The sequence below is a fragment of the Monoraphidium neglectum genome (genome assembly GCF_000611645.1).
Source record: "Monoraphidium neglectum strain SAG 48.87 unplaced genomic scaffold scaffold00002, whole genome shotgun sequence".
In the NCBI taxonomy this organism is placed as follows: domain Eukaryota; kingdom Viridiplantae; phylum Chlorophyta; class Chlorophyceae; order Sphaeropleales; family Selenastraceae; genus Monoraphidium; species Monoraphidium neglectum.
Window position 1 is genome coordinate 1 of NW_014013623.1, and position 23472 is coordinate 23472.

Genomic DNA, 23472 nt, shown 5'->3' on the forward strand with positions numbered 1-23472 from the left:
CCGCCTGTCTCCGCCGCGGCGCGCTTGCTGCTTGTGGCGGCGGCGGCGCCGCCGCCGGCCCTCGCTTTGTCCTTGCCCTTGTCCTTGACTGACTTCTCCCATGCGAAGAGGTCCTTCATGTAGTCCTGGACCTCCTGCGCATTCTGGCGGATCTGCAGCTGGGCCTGCATCCCTGGGCTGGGCGAGCCGCTCTGCCGAACGACCGCTGCTGCCTGCGCTGCGGGCGGCGGAGGGGTTGGCGAGTGAGTAGGATGAGCTGCTCGCACGCCTGCTGCTTTCGGGTAGCACCTCGCGGCATGCGCTGAGCGAATGCAACGGCGCGCCATGCACAATCCCACAGTTGCGCGCACGCAGGCTGCGGCCGAAAGGTTGCATGCAGGCGGCGGGCACAAGCGCGCCGCAAGGCTGCGTGCTGTGGAGCATCGCCAAATCGGCTCTTGCATGGCGCTTGCTGTGACAGATGCGCAACAGTCCAGGATTACCTGTCGGTTTGGCTACCCTTTGGAAGATGCGAACCCCCTTCTAGATCGCTGGATAAAACAGGCGCGGCGAGAATGATCTGAACCTTCAAAGTTTTGGCATGTACTAGACGCTAAGGCTGCAAAAATCAGGCAGTTATAGCGGTGCGTGCATCTGAGATACGAAACGCGCAGGCGTATGTTGACGCATCGCTCGCAGTCACCAAGTGCCACTTGCTACAAGGAAGGGCAACACTTCAGCGCATAAAAAGGGGTCGTATGGTTATCTAGTTACCATATCCCCACAAATAGAAGGCTCGGCGCGTGCGGATGCAGGCACGGCGTCCATACCGTAATGGACGCCGCCGTGAGCGCCGCAGCCGCTCTGCTTCTTGAGCAGGAATGCGCCGGAGATGCATGCGACGTGGCGCACGCATCCATCGTCGTGGGGGTGCTGCAGGATGCCCTCATCAGCGGCCAGGCAGTCGACGTTCAGGTAGCCCAGGGGCCAGGCGCCATGGCCTGCGCAGCATCAGCAGGCTGAAGCACGTACATGCCACCATTTCTTGCTTGGATGGGCCTTGATCGGCTCGTTCGGCTCCCTTACCCACTTTCCTGAGCCCCCATGCATTCATCCTTGCATGGCAGTAGCACGCGGGAGCGCAAGCGGCCAGGCGTCCTGTCAGCAGACGACCCCCAACCCCCAACCCCCAGGCCCTGGCCCCCTGCCCTCCCAACCGGCGCGCGTCGCGCGCGACAGGCCGAGGCCGCCGCCTACCAGGCGCGCTTCCTGTCAGACCTGGTGGCCCCCTGCCTGACGAAGACGACCAAGGCCAAATCCTTGGAGCAGAAGCTGGTGGCCCTCTCGAAGCACCTGTGGACGCGCCTCTCCAAGGCGGCGACCCACAAGCAGCCGCAGCACGCGCAGTTCCTGGTGTCCGCGCTGCGGCCCTCGGGCGCGCGCCGCCTCGACTGCCTTGGCCTCGCCGCGGCCGCGCTCGCACTGTGCCGCGCGCTGGCGGCGGCGGAGCCGGGGCGCCACGCTGACCTGGCGGCAGCGGAGATGCTGGTGTCGGACGACCACTGCTGGCTCCGCATCCCGCCGCATCCCGACTGCGCGACCGCACCAGCCGCGGCCGCACCCGCCCCAGCGCACCCCGCTCTGTGCGCCGCCGACGAGGGGCCCGCCCCGTCGCCGCCGCCGCCGCTGCTGCCCGGACTGCACTTCGAAGTGACGGACTGCCGCGCGCTGAAGGCAGACCAGATGGAAGGGCGCTGGCTGTACGGCGGCGGCGGCGGGGCCGCGCGCGTGGCGCCGCGCCACATGGCGGCGCTGCTGGCGGCCGCGATGACCCCGGAGGAGCTGCGGGAGAAGGACCCCGCCGCGGCGGCACGCGTGCGGGCGGGGCAAAAAGCGCTGCTCGCGGCGCTGGCGGAGGGCCGCGCGGCCGCGCAGCAAGGCGGCGGCGCCGGCGAGGATGGGAACGGGTGCTGCAGCATAGCAGGAGGCGGGGGCATGGGTTCGGCGGCGCCAGAGGGAGGCGATGGGGTCGTCAGCCTTGCGGAGGACGGCCAGGATGATGTCTTGTATAGCGTGCTGATGCGCTGGGGGCTGCTCTTTGAGGTGGGCAGGGGCGTGGGCGCTGGCGGCGCCCGGCACGCTGGCTCGGTCGCCTGCAGCGGGCCCTGTAGATATCGTGGCAAGCTTGGCGGCAGCCGTGGGCGCCGCTGGAGTGTGACGTGACACTTGAGACACCTCAGCCTCACGCTCGCTTGTTGAATGACCGGAACCAAACCGTGCACCGCCGATCGTGTTTGACAGGAGGACGAAGTTGAAGAGCTGGAGGCGGCGGCGGATGACCTAGATCTGCCGCGCGTCCGCGCCCTGCTTCTGGGACGCCCCCACCGCTCCCAGCGCCTGTACGCGCGCAGCCTCGCCGCCAGCAGCGGCTGGCAGCTGCACCCGGCGTCGGCGGCGGTGTGGGGGTGGTTAAACCTGGCCAACGCCGCGTTCTGCGGCACTGAGGAGGAGCCCGTCTCGCTGCGAGAGGCGCGGCAACAAGGGCAGCGGCAGCAGGCACGACTTGCGGCAGATTCGGGGCCAGTAGACAACCCAGGCACCTCAAACAGTGGGGCAGCGGCTGTGGAGGCCGCATCGGGGCAGAGCCAAGCTGTGGCGCCAGCCCAGCAAGCGGCTGAGGCGGCAGGGCCGTCGATTGCGGGAAAGGAGGGTGTGTCTTCAGCGGCGGGGCAGGCGCTTACATGGGGGGGCCTGGCTATCGAGCACATGTCGCGCGTGGGCGGCGCGCTGGCGCCGGTGACGGCGGTGCTGCGTCGGTACGCAGGCAGGGCGGATGTGAAGCGGGACGAGGCGTTGCTCAAGGACATCCGGGAGGTGCGTGGCCATCATGATGAGGGAGGCAGGGCTGGCAGTTGGGTGTGATGCACACTGGGCACGTGGCTACTCCGACGGCCTTGGGGTTGGGAGTGGAATCACGTGCTTTGATCCCTTATTCACCGATTTGACACCTGTACGTCAAATGTGCTGTTGCCTCCAGCGGACCACTCACAAATTGGCACACCTCACGCTCTTGGATTTCAAAATAATCAGCTGCTGGAGAACCTGTCGGATGCTTTCCAGGGCACCGCGGAGCTGCTGCAGGCAGAGCGCGGCGGCGGCAGCGGCGCAGGCGGGGCCGGTGGAGGGGGCGCATCGGACAATGGGCAGCTGCAGGGGCCGTTGGAGCAGCTGCTCCTGTTCATGGACGGGGTCTGCGCATACCATGGTGATGACGGGGACCTCCAGCAGGCGGCCGTCGATCACTTTGTGACGGCGGCCGCATCCGTCGGCAGCAGCACTCGCGCCGCTGCGCTCCGCGCGGCCGCGCCGCAGCTGGCGAGCGAGCGGTGGCGGCGGATGGCGGACGGCGGGTTTTGGGATGCGTGGGAGGCGCTGGGGCCTGGGCTGAGGCAGGCAATCCAGCTGCCGTGCGGCAGGGCGCCCAAGCGGCCGCGGCTGCGAGAGTAACGAGCATCCGCCCGTAGAGTACATGCGCCGCGCGTCGCAACTTGATATCACCTTTTGGGCGCAGTCACATATGAGCTTGGCTGCGCATTCAGCACCTGGGCTGCGTTAGGTCCCGTGCGGTCCACCTCCAACTGTTCATCACAATGACAATGGTACTGCAGTACGTAGTCAACGGGGTCGGCACCCGTGGCCCACTAGTGAGACAGGCTCGGGCCGGCTGGCTCATGTGCCACCATCATTTAAGCTCTTATGGGCCTCTCACAGGACGCGTGGCACACCTTGCACAGCCGCTCACACAAGCCCGGAGACGATCTAATACCGGCTTCGTTGTTTAGTAGCCAACGTTGGCGTAAGCAGTGCTTCGACATCAGTACTCTGTTTGTTGCATCACTAGCAAATAATGCATGGGTTGCAAGCAGCGGCACGAGCCAAAGGCGGCGGCCTCTCGCACACGGCGCATCGCCACCTCGCGCATCAACACACACCCGGGGAGCGCGCTCGGCTGCGCACGCGGCAGCCGGCTGCCCGCATGCCGCAGCAGACTGTCTTGGAGCCGGCAGCACCGCAAGCGGCACTCACTGCCGCCCCGCGGGACAGCACGCTGGCCATCGTCGGCGCGTGCGTCGGGCTGTGGGTGGTTAGTGCGGGCGTCGCAGCTCTGACCGGCGTTGCGCTCAGCCTAGCAGGTGGGGAGCAAAGGCATGCAAAAGCTTGCGGGCAAGGGCGGGCAAGGGCGTGCAAGGTCATAGGCGGCATTGCAGAGGCCGGCACGTGCTCCCGAGCTGACCCAGTCTGGTTGACCAAATCCCAAAGGGCGCGCCCCACCCCGCTGCACAATCAACCACCCTGGGGACCCCACCCATTTCTCTCTGCTGCAGGCGACACGCGCTACCGACCGGGCGGCCCCAGCGCGGGCTCGTGGGAGCCCAACTGGGCTGGCAGCGCGACGGATGACATTGACCCGCTGTTTCTGCCAGTCGAGTTGCAGCTGGCCCCTGCAGAAGCCGGCCTGGCGCCGCAACCGCACGCGCCCGGAGCTGCGGCTGCTGCGCCGGGCCTCGACGCGGCGGCAGCTCGGCGCTCGGCAGCGCAGGCGGCCGGGGAGCTGGGTGCCGGGTCACTATCCATCTTGGGCAGGGTGGAGGGCTGATTAGGGGAGCAGCGCTGGCTTGCAGCGACGGCTGTGCACTCGAGTCGCGGCGTGTTGTTGAAGCTGTGGCACAGCGTAATTATGCTGGGGTGTGCATTTGACGGCGGGATCCAAAGCTGGGCTGCAAATCCACGGGCGCGGGGAGCATGCAGTCACGTGTATGTGCCACAGCAGGTTGTGGGAGTGTTGTTGTCATCATTGTGTGATAAGTTCTTGCTGTGACCTGTGCCTTGTGACCCCATTCATGCATGCTTTGCATGCAAGCAACGTTTTTGAGATGTAGTAAACATTTTTGTAGGACGTCTGTGTAGAGCCCTGACTAATCACTCTGGCACCCATTAATAGGCATGCTATTACATTTGAAAGAAGCAGTCAAACACAGGACAACACTTGTGCACTGCACCTCCCAAGATAGTGATCCAGTTGCCTGAGAAAAGCGGCGCACACGAATGCCCCGGCATCATACGGCAACAAAACTGAGGGACCAAGACACCTGCCTACAGACTGGGTTGACGCCACAGTGGGCGAACGCTATGCACTCACAAACCTCAGTCGCTCTCGTCCCCGTCGCTCTCAAAAGCGCCGCGCCGCCTCTTGCGCACCGCCTTGGCCTTCAGCCGCCTCGCCTCCTCCTCCTCCGCCGCCTGGTCCTCCAGGCGCCCCATCCTGGCGCTTCGGCGCTCCTCCGCCTGCAGCTGCTCCCAGGAAGCCTCCATGCGCCTGTCGTCGCCCCAATCGTCCGCATAGCGCGAAGGGTCGTACCCCGTCATTTTCCGGATCTCCTTGCGCCAATCCGCCTCGCCGCCTTCCGGGCCGTCGTCGATGAAGCCGTCCAGCTCGTCGTCGTCGTAGTCATCGCCGCTGCCGTAGTAATCCTCAGCGCCGTAGCCGCCCGCGTAGCCGCCGCGCGGGGCGGCGGGGCGCTGGGGTGGCGATGTCGCAGCAGCACCGCCGAGGCTGGGGCCAGGGCGCTGGGGCCGGCTGTTCAAGGGCTTACGAGGCCCAATGCCGGCCCGCTCGCGCTCGCGGCGGCGAGCGAGGATGTATGCGCGTTGCTGCAGAGGCGGAGGCAGAAGGTGGACGCAACAGGCGTTGGTGTGAGGGCTGTCTATGAGGGTCGACGAGGTGCTGGGTTGTGCAACGACCCTGTGAATTCAAAGGGTGCAGCCGATGCTGTGAGGGCGTGGCTCCCCTCCCAAACGGCAGTGCAGTAGTTGTTCTGGCGGCCCCACCCGCCATGCACCTCAGACACACCTTGGGCGCCAGTGCCTCCCACATCCGCCGCTGCCGCTCCTTTTCTTGCGCCTGCTGGCCCCTCTGCTGCTCTTGCTGCTGTCGCTGCGTCACTGGCCCTTGCCCCGGACCCACCGCCGCGCCGCCCTTGCCTGCGCTGGCCCCCACCGCCGGTCCCCGCTGCTGCTGCTGCTGCTGCTTCGCGGCCGCGGCCGCGCGCCGCGCCGCCTCCTCCTTCAGCCGCTGCTGCGCCGCCGCGCGCTCCGCCTCGCGGCGCTTGGCCTCCTCGTCTTTCTGCTTCTGCAGCAGCGCCTGGCGCTTGGCAGCCTCCACCTTTGCAATCATCTCGGGGGTCGCGTCGCTCCCAACCAGGTCCCCCATCGCCGCCAGCCGCTGCAGCGCGCGCCGGCGCTTCTTCTCCTCGGCATCGGCAGCAGCCTGGCGCTGCACGGCGGCCGCCGCCGCGTCCGCCGCCGCTGGCGACTGCTTCTTGGCGCCGCCATTCCCGCTGCCGCCGGGCCTGGCGCCGCCGCCGCTGCTGGTGCCGCCCTTGGCGGTGCCTGCCTTCGGCTTGGGGGCCGCGAAGGCGCGCGGCTGCGGCGGGGGGACGGGCACGAACAATGGGTCGAGCTGCTCCTGGGGTTTAGGCTGTGGCGGCGGAGTGGCTGGCTTTTTTGATTTGATGAACGGCAGAAAGGGCACGCTGCAGCGGGGCGAGGTTAAGTTTGCGGCGCGGCGAAGAGGGGTGGGGAGCGGGCGCTTGTCACACGGACAGCGATAGGGCTGGGTGGGGCGTCGGGCGTCGCAGATGGGACGACCAGTTGATTGCCTGTGCATGTATTGCAGCCCCTGTTGCTATACTGTCACACGTGCACCGGCACTGAGGATGTGTGGCGCACCTCATAGGTACTGACGCTGCTGCGAGCAGTGCAGCTCACAAAGTGTCGCTGCGCGACGCAGCGCTGCGGCGCTCCCGATGCGGCGCCTCGCTCGATTACGCAGCTGGCTGGACCCCTCACACGCCCGCAATGCACCAGATATCGTCACGCGTTCCCAGGCTTCTAAGGGCTGAGAGAGACGCTGTCAGCTCCTGGTTCGCTTGGAACACTCAGACACACGTCGATCTTCAATTTGATCGACGAAAACAAGGCTGCTATGCTTTATGCAACAACTCCGTGTCAGCTAGGTTCGTGAATCCACCCATCAAGGGCCGCTGCATCCACTCGAGGCAAGCGGCAGCTGCTGCCAACAGCACACCTGGACGGTCGAACATCTGACCCGCCCGCAGGCACACAAATGTGCGGTGTAGAAAACATGGAAGTGGACGGGATGTGCGCTGTACCATGGCAGTCAGCTCTCAGGTGCTGCCCGGCGTGCTCGTAAAACACTGGTCAACTGGGGTGCGCAGGGGAGTGCCGTACTTCACCCAAGCCCCTACAACATTGCGGGCCTTGTCATGCCCCTCAGAGAGGAAACAATGCAAGAGCTTGTTTCTGCAGCCAGCAGATTGCACAACTCAAGTGTTCACCCAGGTAGCAATACAACACGATGGCAGTGACCTGCTGCACGCCCAGCGTTGCAGCCACCATCAACAGAGCAGCGGCCCTATTGTGCAGTGGAGGAAGTAACAGTGGGAGTTGATGTGAGTAATCAATCTCAATCAAGGAGGATTCATCGCAACAGTTTTGCTGCCATGGTTGTGCTGTCCAGCGCACACCACTCCTCTCAAACACCAAGATTGCACGCACATGGTGATGTCACGATAAGTGCTGGTTCCCCCCGCATGTGCAGGCTAAGAACACCATTACAACTTCGCCTGCATGACACCCATTGCATGATACCCAGCGCGGTGTTCTCACAGCCCAAGCTTCCGCTGACCGGCGTTGACCAACATACAATGGGTGAATGTTGGTCATGCAGTATTGCACGAACGTCATTGCAGGTTGAGTTTAGTGTCCACGTGATTTGTGCTGCGAGCGCAGCTCGTGGACGCGATGTCTCGGCCTTCACTTGCAGGCCATTGAGCAGGCACAGCATCCACGATGGTGGTGTGAGTGCTGTCCGGCAACGCACCACGGGCTGCAGCCCGCATTCCGTAGTTTGAACAAATATTCCGTATCATTTGTTCACTTGCTGGGGGTCGACAACTCGACATCTACGCACAGCGGTCATTCCAAGCTTCGTCATCGGACTCTCGCACCAGATCAGTCTTTTCGGCAGCCATGATCAATAATTTGCACTCCAAGTGCCACGTGCAGGCCCGTCAGGCGGGGGTGCGGCGCGCGGGTGAGCATGGCATACGGTGCTCCGCCTGGTGATCACTGCGTTTCAATGGTCAAGGACGCACATTGTAACACTTACATCGCCATCAACGCAGACGCGCTGCTGCTGGCGCCCAGAGCCACCGCAGTTGCCGCTGCGTCAGGTGCGCGACCGCCGAGGCCGTTTGCTGATGCGTGTGTCGCAGGGAGCCACGCAACACGCCTGGACTTGTGCCCAGAGAGCCAAGAATGGTGAATTGCGCTTGGATCTGATTTTATCAATCATGTGGCTGCTTTGCGCTGCAATGGCCTACCCATGACACAGGTGGCAGGCTCCTGGCCGCGCAGGCACTCGCCGCTTCTGCCAGCCACGCCCGCGCCAGGACATTCACGGCGCAGCGCACGGGTGCGCTGCATAGCTCCTAAAAGGGATTAGTGCATAGCAGAGTGGGCCTGAGCACGCTGATACTGGTCGAGGCCACACACCCGGCAGGCTGCCGTGGCACCGTGTCGCTCTGCCCAGCCCACCCCGGCAATCCCACCGCTCCGCGCGTTTCTCCCACCGCCTCCCGCCGTTGCAGCCCCCGGCCGCGCCCGTGCGGTGGCGGTGGCCGCGTCTGGCGATGCAAATGGCAGCGGCAGCTACGATTATGATATCATCACCATCGGCGCGGGCAGTGGTGGCGTGCGCGGCTCGCGGTTCGCGGCCAGCTATGGTGAGGGCAGGAGCTCCGGTGGCCAGGGGGGCGGGGGAGGACGCTTTGTGATGGCACTAAGCACGTAGTCGGCAGGCCTCCGGACTTACTAGCAGTCGTGGTGCTGCCGGGCACAGAATGCAGGTGCAGCAGCAGAACCAGCGGCACCGGCGGCAGCAGCAGCAACAGCAGCAGCTGCAGCAGCAGCGGCAGCAGCAGCAGCAGCAGCGCCAGCACCAGTGGCGACAGCACGCAACCCTTACAAGCAGCAGCAGCACATAGGGGCAACGGGAGGACGGGTTGACGGAGGTTTGTGCCTCCAAGCGTCAACATAATTGGTCACTATCCAATTGCAGCCGGTCATTTCCTTTCGTGCCTCATCTTTGAAACCCGGGTCTCGCACTCAGCAGCCCCCCTCGAACGTGCGTACACGCGCAGGCGCCAAGGTGGCCGTGGTGGAGCTGCCTTTCGAGTTCATTTCGTCTGACACGGCCGGCGGCGTGGGCGGCACCTGCGTGCTGCGCGGCTGCGTGCCCAAAAAGCTCATGGTTTACGCGTCAGAGTACGCCTCATACTTCGACGACAGCGTCGGGTTTGGGTGAGAGTGGGGGGGCGGCGGAGTGGGGCTGGAACGGTCGCAGGTTGGAAAAGAGGTGGATGGGTAAGGGGTACACATTGCAAGGAAGGGGAGCGAGGAAGGCTGGTAGGGCAGCACGACAGGGTGGACAGAGCAAGTGAGCATTGTTTGGTGCGGAGGGGGCAGCGGCGTTCCAAATCTCACGCAGTTGGGAAACCATGCAGCAGGCCCTTTGATTTGCGGTTGTGGCAACAGGCTGGACGACGCCAACCCCCCTTTGCAGGTGGGAGGAGCGTGAGCACCCGGCGCACACGTGGGGGCGGTTCCTTGACGCCAAGCGCAAGGAGCTGCACCGGCTCAATGGTGCCTACAAGAACACCCTCAAGAACGCAAGTGAGGGGCCGGCCGGGCTGACTGACTGCCTAACTGCCGGGCAACGTACATGGCAGCGCACAGCGGTGCCTGCGCGGCGTGCCGACTTGCGAGATTCCTACTGCGGCAGCGAGCGGAGCAGGCGGTTGGCGCTTGGGGAGGTGCAAGGCTGCCGTTGGCATGGCTGCCATCTGGAGTATGCCCCTGCATCACTGCGGCGCCCGGGCTGCGGTCCCCTGACCCCGCGTGGTTGTTCCGCTTCCACTCGTGATCTCAGATGTGGAGCTGATCGAGGGGCGCGGCAGGATCGTGGACGCCCACACCATCGACGTTGACGGCAAGAAGTACACGGTGGGCGGCGCGATGGCATGTGCACGCGCCCCAGGCCACCAGGAAGAGATCCGCGGCCTTGGGCCAGCCTGAATAGGATGACCCCATGCCCCTGGTTTTCCTAGGTGTGTGCGCAGCCGGCGATGCCGCGGCAAGCGCCTGCCTATCGCTCCCCCGGCTCCACATGCAGAGCAGCGCCGGCCAAACCCATGCCTGCCCTTGACGGTCAGCCGTACGCCCTGAGCTGCCCGCCAACCGCCGTGATGTTGCAACCTGGCCAGGCCAAGGACATCATCATTGCCGTGGGCGGCAAGCCCCAGCGGCTGCCCATCCCCGGGGCTGAGCTCGCCATCACGAGCGACGAGACGCTCGAGCTGGAGACGCGCCCCAACAAGGTGAGCGAGGCGGCTTGCTCGTGTGGGGGCATGGATGCGGCGCGCAATGTGCGCGCCCTCGTGCGTCTCTGGCTGCACGCAGATGCATTTGCGCATGCATTTTTTTCATGTGTCTGAGCGCAAGTGGTTGCATGTTGCATGCTCGGTGTGCAGACGGCCCTTCCACACTTGTGGTGGAGCCGTACCTCCAGCGCCCACAAGGCCCCACCAGGCCCCAAAAATCTTGATGTGCGGCTGTCCTCGTCCTCAACACAACACCAAAACCCAAAGCTGTGCCACCTTTGTGGCACGCGCACATGCACACACACACACACACACACACACACAAACACACACACACACGCACACACAAACACACACCCACACCCACATGCGTGCGCGCACAGGTGACCGTCCTGGGCGCCGGCTTCATCGCCCTGGAGTTTGGCGGCATCTTCCGCCGCTTCGGCGCAGAGACGCACGTCTGCTTCCGCGCCCCCCTGCCTCTCAGGGGCTTCGATGATGAGGTGACCCCGCACAACCCCGGGGGGTTGGATTAGGGGGGGAGGGGCAGGCGTACGTGGCGCCGCCCGGCGCTGATAAATGCGCGCAGCGGCAACGCCATCTGGCAACATGAAGTGCCTTGCTTGCTTTTCCCATTTGATGGCCCCGACGACGGCGGCTTGTCAAAAGCGGCCCGAACTGGCTCCTCTCTTCCCCATCCGGCGCTCACCAACCACCCCCATCCGCCCGCCATCCGCAGGTGCGCCAGTTCGCCACCGACCAGTACAAGGCCACGGGCATCAACCTGCACTCCCAGGTCACACCAAAGGCAATCGTCAAGCAGCCGGACGGACGGCTGACGGTGGTGCTGGAGGACGGGGAGGGCAACACGGTCGAGATCGCGGACAACGACCAGGCGAGTGCAATCCCGGGTGCACTTGGCCAAGCGCGACGGGGTGTCACTGCTGGATTGTGACCGGGCCGGGCGACAGTGTGGCAGACCGCTGCAGGCCAGGGGATGCGGCTCGCAATGCCGCGGGCGCTGCACCGCGCAGCGACCCATTTTCCTCGCGTCAGCTGCTCCGACGCGTGCGTCCCTTCCTCGCGCTCCCAGCTGCTCATCCAATTTAGATGCCTGCATGTGCACGAACCCTGCCGCTTTTCTGACACCACCCAAACCACCCCCCACTGTGAACGGCGCAGGTCTTGATGGCCACCGGCCGCGCCCCCAAGACGGCCGGCCTGGGCCTGGAGGAAGCCGGCGTGAAGCTGGGCAAGAAGGGGGAGGTGCTGGTGGACGAGTACAGCCGCACCAACGTGCCCTCCATCTGGGCCGTCGGGGACGTGAGTGGGCGCTGGCGGCGGCCAGAGGCGGGGCAAAGCTTTATGCAGAGGAACCAGCCTGATAGCTGGGGAGTCTGTGCGGAGATTGTAGCGCGATGACGAGGCAGGAGGCCTGCTCACGCTGGTCTCTCGCGAGTTCCAGCATGCCTGCACCCCCCCCACCCCACCTTGGCGACCCTCAACCTGGCCCCGACTCGCTCCACTTCCACTCGCCCATCCAACCCGTGCCGCACAATCTCCAAACCAATCCACCCTTGGCACATCACGCCCCACCCCCCCTGCCCCCACCTGCGGCAGGTCACGGACCGCATCAACCTGACCCCTGTGGCCCTGATGGAGGGCATGGCCCTGGCCCGCACCATCGTCAAGGGGGAGCCCACCAAGTGAGACAGATGCAGCAGCAGCAGCAGCAGCAGCAGCAGCAGCAGCAGCAGCAGCAGCAAGCACCGCATATCTAGGATTCAAACCACGGGGACTCCCGCTCCTCGCCCTCCACTGGCCTTTGTGCGCAGCAGGGCTCCCGCACACAGCCGCCCTGGTGTGGTGCTTCACCCCGGCTGAAGAATTAAGAAAGACCCCCACCCTCCCCGTGCTCACTGAGCCACCACCCTCCGCCCGCGCCCCCTCCCCCCCCAGGCCCGACTACGACGCTGTGCCCAGCGCAGTGTTCAGCTGGCCCAACATCGCCACAGTGGTGAGGGCCCGTGTCTCCATCCCTCCACCCCTTCCCCCGCATCTCAGCCAACATCACCGGCCATATGTGAACTAGCCGAGTGCAGCCAGTCTGCCTCGCTGAAGCAGCCAGCTCGTGCGGTCGGCCTGCCCCGCGAGCCTCAAATCTCCAAGCGCCCCCGCCTTTCCGCACCCCGCGCTCGATCCGGCCGACCCCAACCAGAGCGGCCCAAGTATTCAAATAAACGCGCACTCGGCCGCAACCGCCCCCAACCGCCCAGGGCCTGACGGAGGCCGAGGCCGAGAAGCGGTACGGCGCCATCGACGTGTACACGAGCAGCTTCCGCCCCATGCGCAACACGGTCAGCGGCTCCCCCATCCGCTCCTTCATGAAGCTGGTGGTCGACGCCGCCAGCCAGAGGGTGGTGGGGGCCCACATGGTCGGCGATGACTCAGCAGAGATCATGCAGGTTGGCGGGGGCGCGGGCGCGACCGCGATTTGAGGGGGGTGATCTGGCGCCAGGTCTTGTCGAGGCGATTTGATCCCATGCACGCGCTGCGGGGCCGTGGCTGCTGGACTGGGGCAATTGTGAGCGCACAGGCGGGCAGGAGGCGGGTCAGGGGAATGTCAGCCGCTTGGGTTTTGTTGCCTCATAACCCCCTGGGGCATCTTCCCTGGCTTGCGGCCCGGCAGCCCAAAACCGCATGTCTTTTGAACCTTGCGAATCTCAATTCTCGACCCCAACACCCAGGGCTTCGCGGTGGCGGTCAAGGTGGGCGTCACGAAGCAGCAGCTCGACAGCACAGTGGGCATCCACCCGACGGCCGCCGAGGAGTTTGTGACGATGCGCTCAGTCACGCGGCAGGTCCGGCCCGCGCCGGTGGAGACCGTCGCTGCTGCGTAGCGGCCAGCGCAACCTGCGCCGCGGCCCTGCGGCAGGGCTCAAGGCAGCCTGGGGGGCTTGTGTCGCGGCGCCAGCCTGCCTGGCTGACTTAAAGGGGTGGAGGCTCGCGCCCCCTCCCCTGAGCGTTGCTGCTGTGAAACCCGCCCGTGTGCCTGGAAACGGGCTGCGCCTTACACGAACACAACACATGTAACTGACATCAAATGTGACAAACCCCTGCTATCAGTATACGTGTTGCTGCCTGCCATTTGCCCAGCAAAACAGAAAGCGGGGGATGGTCCTGGCAAAACAAACTGCTTGACAAACCCCTGCTATCACCATGTATAGGGTGTGCTGATGCATGTTGGCATACCGACAGCATCCTCAAAGCACCAATGTTTGCTGCAGCCCGCCTGCCCCGTTCATGAGTCGACCCAACCAAACAACACCGCATTGCCGCACGCCGGCAGCCGCGTGCCATGGCCGGCGGCCGGCACCGGCCGCCGGAAGGGGTTGAGCGCGCCCCTTGAGGTGCAGCGGCCGGGCGCCAGCGGATCCAGCAGCTGGACAGACTGGTGGACCGCCTCCTCACAGTAGTCTGTCGCCAGGAAGGGGGCGCGCCCGCCCAGCGGCACGGCGCACCGCCCTGCGGCCGCCGAGCCGACCCCGAGCACGCGGCGCAGGGACGGCAGCCACGACGGGAACGCGGGCAGCCCAGCGTTCGGGGCAAACACGAGGTGAGGCGGCCCGAAGTCGTCGATGCCGCCAGACAAGCCCCCTGCCTCTACAGCACGTCCGCCCCCATCAGCAGCGCCCTCTCCGCCGCCCGGCCCCTCGTGATCCTCCCCACCAACACCTGCTTTGCCGCCCCGCCCCTCCTGCTCCTCTCCAGCGACACTCGCCTCGCACTGTGCACGTCCTCCGCCCGATTGTCGCTGCTGCTGGGCCCAGGCGTCCAGCATTTCGTGGTAGCAGCCGCGCCACAGCGTGACCGTCAGGCTGCCACCACCTGCACGTGCGCAGCAGGCAGCATCAGTCAGAACAGGGTTTGGGGCACCCCAATTTGCTGCGACTTTACGGCCACCAGCATGGGGGAGAGTCATGCAGGCCGAAACTGTCACAAGCAGGTAGGGTCAACCTGACAACGCGCGCGGCTCAGCGGTCCCTTGCAGTGACCAAGGCTGAGCGGGATCCACATGCTCGCAGCTCGCCTGGCAGGGCGTCCCATGCACGCCGCTCCCCATGCAGAGCGGCCGGCACGTCCGGCCCCGCCATGTGCAATCGCAGGTCTGTGCCCGGGGGCAGCAGCAGGGCGGCCTCCAGGAAGGTGGGCAGTCGCGAGAGCTCCTCCCTGGGGCCTTAGGTAGGGGCGTTGCGCATATCGCAAAAGGCCTCAGCTCGTCATAGTCAGCAGATCACAACAGAAATCAGACAACCACAGGCAAGAGACCACACCAGAGGGTGGGGTGGCGGCGATCGGCTTGGATCGACGAAAGAGACAGGAGTGGAGCGCACGACCGTACGCCGCAGCTCAAAGCAGGACACCGCGGGCGCCGGCGGGCCCAAGCGACGCCGCATTCAGCAGGCACTCTCAGCGACGGGGCGTGACGGCCGGCCCAAGCTGTGCACGCAGTGTCCATGAGTGGCAGGGGGATGTAGAAGTGGGGGTGGCCGACGGGAGGAGCATCGCACCCAGGTAGTGGACGTGCAGCGGCCCCGACCCGGCCGGCGGCAGAGGGCGCCCCGCAGCGGGCAGCACATGGGCCAGGCAATGCCACAGCGTCAGCGGGTGGTCCAGCATCAGCGCCGCGGGCGACGCGGCCGACAGGCCTGCGGCGGCGGCATGGGCGCGCCAGCCGGCGACGGACCCCGCGGCGCCCGGCCCGCGGTGGCGCCAGGCGGGCGCGCCGCCGCCGTCCTCGCCTAGCGGAAGCCAGCACTGATCCCAGGCCGCCCTGGCGTCGCTGCCATCGGACCCGCCTGTTGATTCCACTGCATTTGCGGCGCCAGCCTGCCGGCGCAGGTCCTGCCGGAGCGGCGCAGCTTGGCCATGGACAGGGCAGGCGTGGCGCCACGCGGGGGCGTCGTGGCAGCCCAGAGCCGCAAGCAGGCGGCACAGCTGCGCGGGCGCCTGTACATGTCACATGGAGGAGAAGGGGCGGTTGCTGAGGTTAATGCTGGTGATGGGAATTTCAACGGGCTCACGCACCACCAACACCACAACTGCCCTGGGTGCACCAGCGAGGCGGTGTCGCGCGGAGTCCCCAACCATGCACCCTATTCAAGTCGCGCACTTTTCGGCACCAAGAGGCGTCGTGCGCGCCTAGCAGCGCGTCCTGCGGTCAAGGTCATGGTGAAGATCAGGGCGCTTGTTGCAGTGCAGCTGCGTGCTGCTGAGCGGGGTGGTGGTGCCTGGCCCCACTTTACAAATGCAGGGACATGCAGCAGCTAACTTAAAGTCACGAGACTGTATGTTTTACCGAAGCCTCAGCTACCCAAACATTCAGCTGCACCGCTGCACCGCGCCGTGCGCCTACCCGACGTGCCATGTGTGAGGCCAGCCGCGCGCATTCGCCTGGGCCATGGCGCCCGGCGCCCGCCTCGACGTGCGTCAGCCGGTGTTGCTCGCAGCAGAATGCGAGCGCGCCGCAGCCATGACAGATAACTGATCCATCGCAGTCCCGACCGCATTCTTGGCAGGAGAACTGGTGGGGCGCATCCGCCAGCGTAGACGACATCAATCGTGCCGTTGGCGCAGCAGCGCCGCAGTCTGCTGCTGTCACAGCGTCATCGCTTCGCTCCGTTTGTGTCAAGAGGGTCCTTTAATGGTCCCCAAATGTGGCCAGCGTTGGTTGCCCTCATGTCGTGAGCCACTGACAGCTCGCATGCCGCGTTGCCGCCAGATCACCGACGATTTGTCTAAAATCACCGGATTATCGGTTACTTGAAAGATGCAAAGGTTCAAAGGCGAGCGCAAATTTGCTGGATCGATAAAGGCAGAATTCCTATCCGTCGTTTTGTCAATCACTGCGTCATGGGGGCTACTGCGGTCAACACCGGTACCGCTTTCTCCCGCTTCGGGCCTGCATTCTGCGCTTCTCGTCTTCTGCAACCATTTGAGCTTGGTCTCCGTCGCTTCGTATTGCACACTGCCTTGACCCGTAGGGTCAAACATGTTCCGCTACCCTCGGCCTCCCACAAGGACTGCAAAAGCGGCATCCCCGCTCTATCGACCACCCTACCGACCTCTGACGAATCATTTTCTGCAAAACGTTGAAGCGACGCGCTTGTCAACCATCAAGTTCGCAGCGATCTTACATCAGCTGGCCCCCGAATCGTCGTCAGAGCCGCTGCCATAGCCGCCCAGCAGGCCAGCTAGTCCGCCCCCCGAGTCAGCGCCGCCGCTCGCCTCGGACCCTGCCGGCTGCTCCTCAGCCTTCCGCCGCTTGGCCTCAGGCGCCGCCAGCGCATCGCCATCGCCTCCATCTCCCTGTCGTGCTGCTTGCTGCTGTGCAGCGCCGCTGATACCTGCACCATTGCCGGCTGCCGCACCGCCATTCCCGCTGGTGCTCGCGGTCGCTGGCGGCCGCTTGCTCTTTGGTATCACTTTGATCACCGCCTTTACCAATGGCTGCTTCTTGATGGGCGCAGCCGTGGGCTGCTGCTGCTGGTGTTGCTGCTGCTGCTGCTGCTGCGGGCCCGCCGCCTCCCCCGACCGCCTCCGCGCCAGCGGATCCGCTCCCGCCCCCGCCGCCTCCGCCGCCGCCGCCGCGCCCTCGGCGCCCCCGGCCCGGCCCGCTGACTCGGCCGCGGCGCGCACTGCCTCCCTGAAGGCCTCGAGCTCTGACCGCTCCTCCTGGCGCGCCTTGGCCTCCTGCTCGGCCTGCAGCTGGCGCAGGCCGGAGAAGAAGTCAGCCTCTTCGGGGTCGAGCGGCCGGTTTTTGCCTGGCGCGAGCGGCGCCACGGCAGCGTGCGAGGCGGGGTCGGCGGTTAGGGTGAGAGGCAGGGATCGGCCACCAGGCAGGGAAGGTGAGTTGGAACGGCCGAGTGCGGAGGGCGTGGCACGGAAGCTGCACGCATGAGGTGTGCGCCTGTGTGGAGGGGCGCCTGAACACCCCCCCCCCTTATCAGGCGCGCGGCCCGCCGGTCCCCAGCGCCCAGGGCTCTGCGCCCGCCGCCCCTACTGCCAACACGCGGGCCGCGTCCCTCCCGCAGCCTCGTGCCCGCAGCCCCGCGCGGCCGCGGCCGCGTGCGGCCGCCCCGCACCCGTCTTCATCTGCTTCCACTGCTCCTGGAAGGCGGCGTCCTTTTCCGCCTTGCGCTCCGCGAGGATCACCGCCAGAGGCTTGTCCGCCGCCACGCTGCCGTCGTCCACCGTGCCGCCGCGCGAAGACTTGATAGTGGCCAGCTGAGGCGCACGGTTCGGTCAGGGCGTGCATGTGTATGTGGGAAGGTGAGTGCAGGAGTGCGCATGTGTGGGCGCCGAGGATGCACATGAGTGGGCGTGCGTCCGACAAACAGGGCTGGCTGGGTCATGGGCTCGGGCCGGCCGGCACGCGGCTGCGGGCGTGCCCGTTCGCCCCGCGGCCACTGCGCGGGGGCCCGCGGGCGCCGCCCGCGGCCCCGCCCCTGGCCCGCCCGCGCCGTGGCAGGGCGACCGCGGCGCACCTCGGACTCGGATATGAACTTGCGCGCGCCGAGGGCCTCCACCATGGCGTCGCGGTTGGCGTCGGTCTGCTGCGCCGCCTCCCGGGGGAACACGCTCGACGCGTCGCGCCCCAGCACCGCCTCCCTGTCGTACAGCTCCTCCTCCCTGAGTTGACGCCGGCAGTGGGGGCGGGGCGGGGCGCGGCGGGGGGCGTGCGGTGAGCAGACTGTGAGCGCCGCGAGGGCAGGGTGTGGAGGCGCGCCAGCCCCGTCAGGGCGAGCTTGGATGGGGGAGGCAGGGTGGCAAAAGCGCAGCCAAGGGGGCCGCAAGCAGCGCGCTCGCCTGGGCACGACCACCATCTCCACTTTGCGCGGCTCCCCCATGGCGGGGTGGCCGGCGGTCGCGTGCCCGAGCTGCGGCCAGTAGCAGCGTGAGCAGCACGAGCAGCGGCACGACCGGCAGCAGCGCAGCCTCCTGTGCCGATGGCAGCTTTTAAGTTTCGATGTTGACAACTCGCAATATATCGGTTTCGTTGACTTGTGCAAACGCCGTGCAAATCAGATCCGCCATTCCCACAAGATCAAAAAGGCTGCCGTGCACTGATTGTTTTGATTGATGAAGAGGGCGCTCTACAACGTGATATCCAAGTACACCTCAACTACCTGGGGGTCGTACCGTACCTGGGCGTCACCGTCACTGGCACCGGCACCGGCAGCAGCGGTCAGTACGGTACCATACTGTATGCCGCAAGAAGCAGAGTGCTCAAAGCGAGTTGCGTATCCCCGCCCATGCTCTGCAATCCGATGTTCACGAGAGCGCCCGTGTACTGTAAGGAACACAGCCAGAAGCCGGCATTCGCCTCTCGCTCTGTCAGCAGCTGCTGAAGCTCTGTCAGGCTCGGCATGTGCTGTGTGCAGTTGCCAAGCCCTGTTTAAGATCCTGGACTGAGATGTGGCCTGTTCGACCTTCAAGAAATACAAAAGGAGGTCTTGCAGGCCGCACAAGCGCGACTTCTGCACCAGCTGGGAACACGCAAAACCCGCGCTGTGTCGCTCAGGTCTGGGTGGGGCACTGCGTCACGCGCGCCTCCGCTAACCTTCGCGAGGATGGCAGCATTGGGCCGACAGGCTCCCTTTGCAGTGATGGGAGCAGCGCAAGACTTTCTTCACGCAATAAGTGCATCAGGCAACCGGCCGCAACATGGCCGCTCATCAGCTTGCACAGCCGTACCGGCTGATGCAAAGCACAGGAGTTGAAGTCCCTTGAAACACCTGACATCGCCCACCACAGAATGATCATCAGCTGCTGCTCAACCTCTCGCTTTGCGAGAATTGAGGCGATGCAAAATCATGCGGAAGCGGCGTGGTGTCAAGGTGGTGCGGGATGACACTCCTATGTCATGTGACGGGCCGGCTGAGAGGTGTCTTGCTGATGGCAAACAGCTGCCGCGATGAAGGCTAGCAACCAAGTAAGGGAGTAAGCTGCGCATGTTCTGTACAGCTTCACGCCACTGCAGGACAGCGACTGCCGGTGGGCCCAAAGTCAGCCAGCCTCCCACCACACTAGCCGATAGCACTGCTGCACGCCCCAGTATCCCTGAAATGCCGAGGAGGGTGATTCGCCTCTGTCATGGCACTTGGCATGGCAACTTGACAGCGTAAAGCAAGTGGGCCGAAGGGTTTCCAACAAGATGCCGGTCCCGGACCACACGCGCACCGGGTGTGTGCTGGCCGTCGAAGGGGTCCATGGCCAGCTCCAGCGCCAGGCGCCGCCGCGCAGCGAGTATAAGTAATAAGATGTTGCTTTGACCCACACAACACCTGAAACAGCCCGTTTTGGCACCTGTAAGTTGGCTTCCCACCCTCCTGACTCATTACACTGGCAAGGGGACAAACGGAGGGTGGGCCGTAGGGGACCCGCATTCGTGGTTGGACGAAGGTCACATCTTGCCAGTCCGTTCTTACTCGTGTTGGCCCGTGTACCTTCGTGCCTTCCCTTCGCGGGCCCGAAAAATCCGGGACGCCCCAACATGGCGGTCCAGCGTGTCGCTAGCCAGCAACAGCTGACTCCTCAGCAGTGGACACAAGTGGTCATCATCGCAGGTGGGGCAGACTGGGCTCTGGCGGGTTTGGGGCACTCAAACTCTCTGTCATCTGGTTGCCCCGTTCTGACACGCCCTGCCCACTCCCCTGCTGCCACCGCCACGCAAATGTCTTAGGCATTGGCACGTGCCTTGAATGGTGCGTTTGGGTGTTGAAGGGGGGCAACTCGGGTTGGACCGTAGGCCAGGCTTCGAGGCCAGGCTGCTTCTCAGCATGGAAGGGGCCCAGTCTGCATGCGCGCGGGTGCTCGTTTTATTAGTATCTGTCAGTCATGGTAACACCGCCTTGCTGCTGACCAGGCCGCCGGGGCACCCGACAGCAAACACCTGACAGGTCACCAGCGCCAGCACAGCCAGTGCAGGCCAAGAGCTGGCGCGAGAGTGTGCACTCGTCCAGTGCCAAGAGCAGGGCGTCAGCGGCCGGCACCACTACACCACTCGCGCAGCTGTTTCGGTCACATACCAGAGCTCACGAACGCCGATGACGGGTGACATGGGACGCATGGCACCTGTTGCTGTGCACCTCAAACCCCTGGGCACGCTCTGGTCCTCCCACCAGGTTTGACTTCTACACCTACACGCAGCTGAATGCCACCCTGGAGAAGGTGTTCTTCCCCACCAACAATGAGGCCGTCCAGGCTCTGTCCTTCTGGGGCGTGTACGCCGCCGGCTTCGTCGTCAGGTGTATGGGCGGTTGCGCAGGCGGATGCTCAGGCGGTTGCGCAGCGTCTCAGGCGACGCGTGGTGCCACACGGATCAGCATTGGTCAAAGTGCCACACGTGTCTGTCAGCTCATGCAGTACCCTGCCATCAGCACCATCCCACTCGCATGTTCCACGCGGTCTGTCCCCACCTGCAGGCCCATCGGCGCCCTGATTTTTGGCCACATCGGCGACACCAAGGGCCGCAACCGCTGCCTCCTCATCTCCATCTGCTGCATGGCCTTCGCCACCATCGCCATCGGCGTGCTACCCACCTTTGCCATTGCCCCCTATGCGGCCGGCGTCGCCGCCCCCGTCCTCCTGGCGCTGTGCCGCATCCTGCAGGGCCTCGCCATGGGCGGCGAGTTTGGCTCCGCCGTCATCTACATCTCTGAGCTCGCCCACAAGGACCGCCGCGGCGCGTTTGTGGCCACGCTGCAGATGAGCGTCAACGTCGGCATGGTCGTGGCGACGCTGCTGGTGATGCTGCTGCAGAACACCCTCTCCCTCGACGCGATGCTGGCCTGGGGCTGGCGCATCCCCTTCCTCTGCGCCTTTGTCACCGCGCTGCTGGGCGCCGCCCTGCGCAGCACCATGCCGGAGCCCAAGGCGTTCCTCACCGCGGCGCGGCTGGCCAAGCTGCGGTCGACCGCCGACGGCGGGGACGCGGCCGACAAGGCTGTGGGCAGCTGCGACCCCTCCACCCTGGACATGGACGTTGAGGTCGCCACTAACAAGGACCCACTGGAGAAGGTGCGGCCCTCGGCCACGAGGGCGTGGCAAAGGCAGTGTGGCGGGCGCCCATGCATGGGAGGGCTCACACACGCACATGCGAGCACACACATAAGCTGGCTCGCTTTGAGGCGCGTGCATGCGCCCTTGCCCAGGCACTAAAGCCTTGCACTTCGGCGCTCTCAAAGAAACCCCAAGTCTACCCTCCCGCCCGCTGCCTCCCCACGCGCGCTGTGATTGCCAGGGCGAGGAGGAGGCCAACGGCGGCAGCAACGGTCACGCAGGCACCCTGGACAAGATCGCCATGATCACCGAGCGCCTGCACGGCCACAGCGACGCCAAAGTGCCCATCGTGCGCCTGCTGCGCAACAACGCGCTCGGCGTCGTCCTCCAAATGTAGGGAGCACTTGTTGTACATGGGGTGTCGGCACAGGCGTGCATGCCCATGCTACAAGGGCTCAAAGGAGTGGCCTGGAGTGGCTTTCTGCATTGCTTGCACCCGAACCTGCGCGTATGTAGCCTGTCGCGCCACTTGGGTGATTGTCTTACCCTCCCCCACCCGCCCTGCTCCCCAAACTCGTCCCCATGCAATCTTCAGCGCCTTCATGGCCTGGTGCGCTGGGCCGGCCGATTGTCTGACTTACAACAGCTGTTGTGCAGCTGCCTGGGTTTGGTCTTTTGGACACTTGGCCCTTCTTGCCTGCAGCACTGCAGCTGTCACCTCCACACAAAGCCTGCGCACCACTTGGCGCCCCTTACCTCTCTTCCCCGCTTTGCCTCTCCGCCTTCCCTTGTTCCAGGATCTCCGGCGCTTTCTACGTAACAGTCTCGTGAGTGCACACAGCCCGCTTTCTTGCCGCCGGCCCGGGCGCACACCCCGCGCGCTGCTCGTCTGCGGGGCTTGTTTTTGTTGAGAGTTGGTCTAGATGACACCATGCCCTCAAGCGGTGCTGCTATTAAAACCCAACGTTGCCCGCCGCCTGCACCCCAGGTGGCTCGCCAAGGACCTGCGCACCTACGGCTACTCCCTCATCGTCACCCAGGGCGTACTCGTCGTCTCCCTCATCCCCAACGCCATCGGCCTCCTCACGGGCGGCATGCTGCTAGACGCCGGCGTCCCCACTATCCACCTCAACGCTGTGGTTGTCGTGATTGGCACCGGCCTGGGCTTTGCTGTCTACCCGAGCGTCGGCATCTCTGTCGCGTATGCGTGGGGCCTGGTGTCCATGTTCCACTTCATCATCGGCATTGCCATGGCCAACGTGGCGATGCCCTGCACCCGCATCTATGAGCCCCTGTCCCGCACCACTGGCTACTCCTTTGCCTACAACTGCGGCTACGGTGAGTCAGCAAGGGCCTGGGAGCAGGGGGTTGCGGCGATGGAGCTATAGCGCGGACGAGGCAGCTTTGGGACGACAGGGAGAGCGGACGCTGACATGTGGACGCGTGCGCTAAGACCCCGCTGTCGCCAACAACAGCTCAGCGCTGAGAGGCATGCAAGGGTCGTGCGGGCTGGCACGTTCCGCCCTCCTCAGCTCACCCTTGCATGCTTGTCAAGCCTGCCAGTTCAACCGCTACCCTGCTGCACAAAACCTTCCAGGTGTCATTGGCGGCCTGTCCCCGCTGGCTGTTGCTGCCATCAAGGCCAACCTGCCCGGCTACGCCCATACCTATGCCCCCGCCATCTGGCTGGCCTGCCTGGGCGGCATCTCCGTTGTTGGCACCATCGGCCTGATGCTCTACCAGCCCCGCCTGGCCAAGCCCCACGTCGGCAAAATCGAGTGATCTCACCAGACAGCACGTTCACCGCTGCATGGCCATGTACGGGGTGCAGTTGGTGCCCTCCTCCGCGGCTGCATGCGCCTAGGGCCCGGCGCTGACGGCGAATCAGGCCATCTGCTACTCTCCA

At 65.1% G+C, this 23472-nt stretch overlaps 5 protein-coding genes across 5 annotated transcripts; 3 read left to right on the forward strand and 2 right to left on the reverse strand.

Moving 5' to 3' along the window:
* Positions 1 to 813: 813 nt before the first annotated feature.
* MNEG_0025 (hypothetical protein) lies at positions 814 to 3486 on the forward strand (the record flags this gene model as incomplete). Its single annotated transcript, XM_014051473.1, has 4 exons — positions 814 to 954; positions 1219 to 2082; positions 2281 to 2853; positions 3070 to 3486. The coding sequence occupies 4 exons, from the start codon at positions 814 to 816 to the stop codon at positions 3484 to 3486; spliced, it is 1995 nt and encodes a 664-aa protein (XP_013906927.1).
* A 1698-nt stretch (positions 3487 to 5184) lies between these two features.
* On the reverse strand, positions 5185 to 6773 carry MNEG_0026 (hypothetical protein; the record flags this gene model as incomplete). The annotated part of the gene is made up of 3 exons (XM_014051474.1): positions 5185 to 5691; positions 5891 to 6572; positions 6769 to 6773. The coding sequence occupies 3 exons, from the start codon at positions 6771 to 6773 to the stop codon at positions 5185 to 5187; spliced, it is 1194 nt and encodes a 397-aa protein (XP_013906928.1).
* Positions 6774 to 8091: 1318 nt separating this feature from the next.
* MNEG_0027 (glutathione reductase (NADPH)) lies at positions 8092 to 13402 on the forward strand (the record flags this gene model as incomplete). Its single annotated transcript, XM_014051475.1, has 16 exons — positions 8092 to 8155; positions 8247 to 8294; positions 8456 to 8536; positions 8712 to 8846; positions 8942 to 9064; positions 9264 to 9423; positions 9686 to 9795; positions 10052 to 10125; positions 10386 to 10499; positions 10886 to 11005; positions 11242 to 11373; positions 11685 to 11825; positions 12123 to 12208; positions 12462 to 12519; positions 12779 to 12967; positions 13250 to 13402. 16 exons carry the CDS (start codon positions 8092 to 8094, stop codon positions 13400 to 13402), a joined length of 1788 nt encoding a protein of 595 aa, XP_013906929.1.
* Positions 13403 to 16700: 3298 nt separating this feature from the next.
* MNEG_0028 (hypothetical protein) lies at positions 16701 to 19145 on the reverse strand (the record flags this gene model as incomplete). Its single annotated transcript, XM_014051476.1, has 4 exons — positions 16701 to 17326; positions 17648 to 17789; positions 18050 to 18194; positions 19126 to 19145. 4 exons carry the CDS (start codon positions 19143 to 19145, stop codon positions 16701 to 16703), a joined length of 933 nt encoding a protein of 310 aa, XP_013906930.1.
* Positions 19146 to 20058: 913 nt separating this feature from the next.
* Positions 20059 to 23348, forward strand: MNEG_0029 (Alpha-ketoglutarate permease; the record flags this gene model as incomplete). Its single annotated transcript, XM_014051477.1, has 8 exons — positions 20059 to 20131; positions 20248 to 20269; positions 20690 to 20812; positions 20990 to 21584; positions 21808 to 21959; positions 22364 to 22393; positions 22555 to 22904; positions 23164 to 23348. The coding sequence occupies 8 exons, from the start codon at positions 20059 to 20061 to the stop codon at positions 23346 to 23348; spliced, it is 1530 nt and encodes a 509-aa protein (XP_013906931.1).
* Positions 23349 to 23472: the final 124 nt, after the last annotated feature.